This window comes from Aethalodelphis obliquidens, unplaced genomic scaffold, assembly GCF_003676395.1.
Source record: "Aethalodelphis obliquidens isolate GAN/ISIS:26980383/991018 unplaced genomic scaffold, ASM367639v1 scaffold6, whole genome shotgun sequence".
Taxonomy (NCBI): Eukaryota; Metazoa; Chordata; class Mammalia; order Artiodactyla; family Delphinidae; genus Aethalodelphis; species Aethalodelphis obliquidens.
The window spans coordinates 49,442,278-49,450,220 of record NW_020837950.1 but is presented as its reverse complement, the minus strand read 5'-3'; the positions used below and the strand labels follow the sequence as shown (position 1 = coordinate 49,450,220).

Sequence of the window (7,943 nt, the reverse complement as noted above, 5' to 3'; positions counted from 1 at the left end):
ATGGAAAAGCATCATACATCTAGGAAGTTGGATTAAAAATTGTGGGAAGAGTATTTGATAGAAAATATGACTGGACAGGGAACACTTTGTTGTTAGGGATAAACTGGGATTAACCCTATTTAGCACTGGTTCCATTGGCATTCCACTTGCCAGATAGGTATCCTTTGCTTAAATGTGTATGTCTATATTGGCATATTTAAGTTGTTGTAACAGTATATACCTAGGGTAGGGATAAGAAAGAATACTATTGTTTTGTGCCATTTTTACTGTTTTCCCCAGCAAAAGTCTAAATTCAGCTTTGTTTTATACCTCATTCTATCAAGCTTCAAGCCAATAAAAAATAATTATATTGTTGAACTATTGTGTTCACCTAATTCCAAATTCAAATGATGACTTTTTTTAAAAAAAAAAAGAAACCAAAGGATAAGTAAATGTGAAGGCTTTATGTCATTTTGATATGCTGTTTATTGTCATTTAATCTCTTTTGCTAAATGCTGTGATTTATTTTTCTATTTTTTTTTAATAGATCATCAGAAACTGGAAAGGGAAGCTAGAATCTGCCGTCTTTTGAAGCACCCCAATATTGGTAAGAAAATGTTTTCAATATATTTTAAATATTAACTAAAATTTTGCATCATGTAATTTTACCATAATTTAAAAAATATTAATTTAATAAACTAGAATATTTGCAATTAACAAATAGGTTCCTAACTTTTGATCTTGTTACATTTGTTTCTTCAAAGTTTTTAAAAAGTTTTTCAGAAGGTAGCAGTTCTTTCATACAAACACTTTAAAAATAATATAAGCTATTACTAGTTGAATAGTGGTTTTATGTATCTTTAAGGATTGTTCAGCTGCTGCTACTGAAGTACAGAGGGACAGAACTTAGGCCATTATATTAGTCACCTAAGTTACTTTTCACCTATCCTGTAAAATGTTTACCTCATAATCATTGATACTATTCAAGAAACTAGTAAAATTGTTTAGAATATTATCCCTCATGAATATAATGGCATGATAATGTTCAAAACTGAAAAATATTGATGAATATAAAACAAATGCAAGAAAGAAACAGAGGAAAGAAGAAGCTATATTCTGTGACAATAGTTTTATTTTCAAAAAATGTTACCGTCCCACCTCTGTCAGTTCTACTGTCAGCCAAAGTATTTCTGACATGCACGGTATGAGAGAGGGAGTAATCATGCAGTAGAATTAGCAAAATCATTCACTGAGATGGTTTATATTTCTCTATTTTTATGTATAGGGCCATTCAGTGTCTATTCCTTCCTTGAAGTTTTTAGTATCCTGCATTTTGTGGGTTACTTAAATAGACACTAACAAGTAAATCAGATGCATTAACAAACTAGCAGCTGTCTAATAAGAGCCTTCTGGTTTAGAGAGAAAACAAAACAACCTCTGAAATGTAAATATACCTTTTTGTAAGTATTTTACCCTGATAAAAGCCTATGGCATTTCTTGGTTGGCTGTATTATTTTCCTAGGGCTGCCATAACAAAGTACCACACACTGGGTAGCTTAAATAGAGAAATGCATTTTCTCATAATTCTGGAAACAAGAAGTCTGAGGTCAAGGTGTAGGGAGAGTTGGTTTCTTCTGAGACCTCTCTCCTTGTCTTGTAGGTGGCCATCTTTTCCTTGTGTTTTTACATGGTCTTCCTTCTGTATGATGTCTCTTTTTTAATTTCTTCTTCATGTAAGGGCACTAATCATATTGGATTAGGGTCCATCCTAATGACCTCATTTTAACTTAACTACTCTTTTAAAGACCCTAGCTCCAAATATAGTCCCACGCTGAGGTACTGGGAGTTAGGTTTTTAACATGAATTTTGGAGGGACACAATTCAGCCCATAATGTTGGCTAAAGAGAAATTATACAATAATGACCCACTATAGTTCAAAGAGTGCTTTCCTTGCTCAGGTTTAAGATAAAATGCAATCTTAGTTTACTGAACTTGTTATTCTTATGAAGCGGAGTTTTTTTTTGCTTGTTCGTTTTGTTTTTAATCAGGATCCTTCTATGAAACTCAATTTTTTTTTATATATAAATTTATTTTATTTATTTTTGGCTGCGTTGGGTCTTCATTGCTGTGCACGGGCTTTCTTTAGCTGTGGTGAGTGGGGGCTACTCTTTGTTGTAGTGTGCAGGGTTCTCACTTTGGTGGCTTCTCTTGTTGTGGAGCGTGGGCTCTAGGTGTGTGGGCTTCAGTAGTTGTGGCTTGTGGGCTCTAGAGCGCAGGCTCAGTAGTTGTGGTGCACAGGCTTAGTTGCTCTGCAGCATGTGGGATCTTCCTGGACCAGGGCTCGAACCCATGTCCCCTGCATTGGCAGGTGGATTCTTAACCACTGCGCCACCAGGGAAGGCCCGACAAGACAAAATGTAAAAGCTATTCTTTAAATTGTAGAAAAAGAATCAGGACAGGACATTTACGGGATGATGGATTCTAAGATCAGATGAACCCTCAGGTGGGCATGTGTATTTTAAACAACCAATGCTCATAACTTATTTTAATAGAGTATATTTAGGAATACCAATTTAGAGTTTGGAGATAACTTTTGGAAGTGCAATTTAGAGTTCAATTATAACACTATTTCTAGCATTTTATAATGCTTGCTGTGGTTTAGTTTGATAGAAAAATTGTCACTTTAGGAGAGGTAGTGCTATATTCTCATTATTTTTAAGTTTGAAAATAGGCATTTGTTTTCTTTAAAAATGCTCCAAAGGTAGAAGCGTTTGCTCTTTGAATTTGATTTATAGTGCATCTGCTTAACAAAAACAACCTCATCTCTGACGAACTTGCCATGGAGTGATGACTGTGTCAGGTTACTGTTTGATATGTTAATTTTGTTGATTATTTAGTTTAAAAGGCTAATGGACTGTTGAAGGAAAGGAAATAGATATATACAGTAATATGACTTGAATTCTTCTGTTAAAATATCTTTTCACATTTTGTATTTCTGTGGTCATTTACAATATGTTGTCTATGAAATGACAGAAAAATTATTTGGTAGGATTTTGTTCACACTATTGAAGTTCAGTAGTTCACTGTTCAAAGATTACTTTCAATTTTCAGTAACAGGTATACTGTGTAAGAGTTTTAACCAAAGGCTTAGAATAAGAAGAAAAATCTCTATAGCCTACAAAATTACTCTCCAAAGAAGATGGCAGTAATTTTTGTGAATCCATTATTTTGATGTATAGGAAATCTTGTCTTTCATTCATTCTGTTCAGAAAATGAATAATTGTACTTACAAATATTTAATTGGAATCTTACATTATGTAAACAGTTCCCCTGTAGAGATATTCACAATTATAATTCCCTTGAGTATCAGTGGTTTTGAATATTCAGATGAATTTGGGTTGGATTACTTGTAAAAAAAAAAAAAAAAGAACAGTGTTTTGTATTAAGAGCAAAACTCTTACTTTAAAATCAAAGGGGTGAAACAGTATTTTATATTTTGATTAGCTCTGAAAATAACTTTAAAAATATTATTAAAAGATACTGATTTAATTTCTTCCTGTCCATTATTTTTTCTTCTAATTTCTTAATCATTACATGAGATTTTTACATCAACATTTGATTTTAGAATTAAAAAGTTATACCAGTTTAGATACACATAAAATGAAACAAGATGAGCAAAATAAAATATATATGATTTGTGATTTCCAATGATTAGCATTAAGCACTAATTGAGTTGAACAGTGCTAACTCTGTTGCAGTTAAAATACTGAAAGACTACAGAGATGAATGAGACATAGTTCTTAACCACAAGGAGTTTACAGTTTAGGAGGGCAGATTGTGATGTATGAAACTAAAATACAAAGTGGTTACATCCTATAATGAAACTCTTACTGGGTGCCATGAGAGCACTAAGGAATAAACCAAGAAGTTTAACTGAAATATGTTGGGTAATGAACAGAATTTTGCCATAAAGGAGTATGGATTGGACTCGATAGCATTATGGAAAGAACATCAAAAGGAAAGATCAGATATAAACGTCCTTGTCACACTTGAAGAATGATAGAAAATCTGGAGTGATTGGAGTACAATTTGTGTGTTGGCCATCAAGTTTGATTGGGAGTAATAGTGGAGAGTCTTGACTTTCTGTGTCAAGGAATTTTATCGCTAATCTGTAGAAATAGGAAATTATTAAAGATTAATTTAGTTGACACACATGATTATATCAGTTTCCCCGAAAGACAAATTTGGTAATAATAAGCATAATTGTTCAGAGTCAGGAGAAACTGGTGTTGAAAAAGCATTTAAAAGTCTTTTGAATTAATTTATGTATAAGACGTGATGAGTTCGTAGACTATGGTAATGGGAGCAGAGAAGGCAGAAAGGGCAAAGATACCGGCAACATTGTGAAGGTAGAATCAGACCATCTTGGGCAGCAGTTATATTGTGGTGAGTGGGATAGAAGGAGGTTCCTCTGAGGTGTCTGTTTTGAGTGACTAGAGAAATATTGATTTCTTTAAGAACAGAGAAAACAAGGAAAGAAAGTTGGAAGAAATTAGAAATTTAGTTGAATATGAGAACATGAAATTTTTTTTAAAGATTGGAAAATATCTCTTTTGGGAGACCATGGACAAAAAAAAAATAGAAATAGCAAACAACACCACCTAAAACCCTGATCATTCACTTTTTGCCAGAAAGTGTAAGTCTCTAACCACTTGGACATTCCTCTTCAGGATGGAAGTGGTTGGCAGTCATTATGATCATCCCTCCTAGACCAGTACTTGACGGCAGCTAGACTCTTGGTTTTGGGTCCTTGTTTATATAGAGGAAGTCTAGATAGTCAGATTCTGCTCAGAGTATCTTCTGAACATGCAAGATAGTCTCTGCGCAAACTCCATCACCTAACTGTGGTTTAGCATTTCTAGGGTGTTCTTTCTCCCATGGTCTCTCAACCAGAGTAAGGCTCACTTCTCACTAGTCTCTCGTGCCTTAGCCAAACATGTATCTTTTCTGACTCAGTACCTTAATTACTTTAATTTGCACGTATCTTATCTGACTTACATGTGGGACACGACATAGAACTCTACAGAATGTGAATACGTATTTTGGAGACACGTGGGGATAGTGAGAGTGGATAAACACATGTAACAGTATGAGGATTGTGAAGGGTGCCAAAGACAAATGATGACAAGTGCCTACTTGTAAAGAGCATGAAACGCTTTTTTTTTTTAAGAGCTATAATAACAATAATTTTCTTAGATTATTTTTATTTTCAGTGTACTTTAAGATACATTTTTATATAAAATAGATAAATTTTTTCTAGATAAATAAAAGGAAACTATATTTTGGGGACAAAATATTTGGAATTGTACAAAAAAGCAATATTGACTTTTTTTCACTTTTAACAATAATAGTTCAACTGTGTTGATTTTAGGCAGACTTACATCAACTTTTATAAGTACCAAGACTATGTTTTATTAACAGGCTTAATTTTATTGGAGCTATAATTAAGTTGTAATATTGAAGATCAGATGTTTTCTTCAGCCAATTGCCATTCCCCAATTTCTCACTTAAAAGCTGGTAATTCCAATTATATACTTAAATTTATTTGTTAGGAACTTTCCAACAGAAGAACTCTGATGAAACATGGTTTTCAAATGTCATTCTCATATGTGTAGATTATTCCAGTGACCTTTTCTTTTGATATTCCGTATATAAATCTGCCTTTCAAAATTAAATTACATCTCCTGGTCACTTTTCTAATAATACATTCATAATATGGACAAGAGAAATAAGATAAGGCCATTTTCCCCTACCCAGAAAGCCAAAGAATCAATGATTTATAATCACTGAATTTCAACCTGGGGTGATTTTGTCACCTTCACTGTCTCTTCTGGGGCAATTTAGCAGTGTGTGTTTTGTTGTCACAACTGAGGGTGCCCATCTGGCATCCGTTGAGTGGAGGCCACAGATGCTGCTAAACGTCCTACAATGCAAAAGACAGCTCCTCACAATAATGAATTATTTGGTCCAACAAGCTAATAGTGCTGAGATTGAAAAACTCTGATTTAAGGTAAGAGTGACAACAATAACAGTAAGACAGATAGCCAGCCTTTACTTGCTGGATCCATGCAATTTCCTTACATTAAAATAATGAGTCAATGTGTCCCCTTAAATGAAGGACAAGTAGGCAATGACACTTGCATAGACTATCCTGTGAGCAAAAGTTTTTAAAAGACTCCCTTTTAACAAAAAAGTAGAAAAATAAAGAACTAGTTTAAATGTCAACCATAATTAAGAAGAAACACAGATTAGAATTTTGTTTTTTTCTAAGTTGTTCAAAAAGGATATTTATATAATGAAACATTTTTCATTTAAAACGAAGTGAAAAACTATGTAAGTCAATATTTAAGTAAAGTAGGAGAATGCCTCCCAAGAATCAGATGGAGATAAAAAGGAAATCATTCTTCAGTGAAATCATTTTATCGTCGTTGTGAATCACTTAGAACAGCGATTCTTACCATTTTTGGATCTTCAGCCTCCTTCAGATAAACTTTTATAGGCTATAGATTCTCTCTCTTCACAAAATTGCATATTGACATCAAATTTTTCATATAGTTTGGAGTACTTACGGAGATCAATAAAGCCTAAATATGGACCTTTGGACCATAGATTTCATATTAAAACAAAATGAACTTATTTTGAAGAAATATAGTGAAATGACCTCTTACTCTTGAATGTGATTCTCATGTTAGTCTTAATGACCTTGTAGTTCATATAAAAAGATCTGCACAGTTCTCTCCACCTCAACTCTCATCTTCATAAAGCATGCATTTTGAGTTGGGGATGTAGTCTGTGGAAGGGAGAAACACTACCCAGTTCACTTGAGAATTAAACCCTCAGACAGGAACTAAGCTAACCTCACATTTATTTATGCCTATTTGTATCTTTACATTATTAATCCCTCCCCAAAGAATTTGTTAAGAAAATAAATAAGATTTTAGATATGCATCTAGCGAAGAGAATAAACTGCTTTTGAAACAATTTGGAAGTATCTAAAGGGAAGCAGAGAAATTGCACTGTAGGCAGAAGCCAACCTAGCGGAGACTGGTGCTGACAGATGCTAATTACAAGCCTTTAAAAATCTGCTCATTAAAACTCAATGCTCAAGTTTTATTAGGTAACCTTGGCAAGCCTGATTCCTTACTTCACGTGCCAAAAGGTAATGAAATTTATTTAAATAAAATAGAATAATTCCGCCTTTTAACTAATTTTGACGGGTCTTGTCCCCAATTAATCTGAATCAGTGATGCATTACTATGATGTAGCAGTTGCAGAGCATCTCCCAATAAAAGGGAAAAACAAATGAAACTCTCTCCTGAGGTCTTCCCATGAACTAGACAGTGTTATTTAATTGTTTGTTTTTTGAGACTAAAGGGAATGTTGTTCCGTAGTTATTTGTTTTTAATTTGGGAACATTTCAGTGTTTCAATAGTGAATTTTAACAAGATTACTCTGGCTGCTGTGCGTCTGACCATGTCTCTCCTCTGCTCAGAAACTGCTCAGTGACTTTCTAGTTAGAAGACAAGCCCTAGAGTCCTCACGATGGCCTGAGACCCTACACAGGGATCACCAGCCACTTTATCTTCCTGATCTTAGATCAGCTCCACTTCTCTCCCCAATACTTGCTCTGCTCCAGACCCTCTGGGCTCCTTGGGTTCCTCAGCTGTGCCCTGTGTTCCCTCTGAGGGTGCTGCTTCTGCCCCAGCAGTTCTGTAGGCTGCTTCCCTCAGGGCTCTCTGCTCACCCATTGCCTCATCCGGAGGCGTCCCCTGCCAGCTCTCATGCCCGCAGCACACTCCCTGCCTTCCTTCCTTGCTTTACTTTTTTGTCTAGCACTTACCATGACACTGTATGCTTAGTTGTTGTTTTGATTATTTTCTACCCACTAGCATATAAAACCCCAG

At 34.6% G+C, this 7,943-nt stretch overlaps 1 protein-coding gene across 10 annotated transcripts in view; it reads left to right on the top strand.

Moving 5' to 3' along the window:
• Positions 1–7,943, top strand: part of CAMK2D (calcium/calmodulin dependent protein kinase II delta) — a 292,904-nt gene that overhangs the window by 107,126 nt on the left and 177,835 nt on the right. For all 10 annotated transcript variants that reach the window (XM_027103580.1, XM_027103579.1, XM_027103576.1 and 7 more), the window contains one exon: positions 527–586. In XM_027103580.1, the coding sequence (XP_026959381.1) occupies positions 527–586 (60 nt within the window). The remainder of the gene's footprint in view (positions 1–526; positions 587–7,943) is intronic.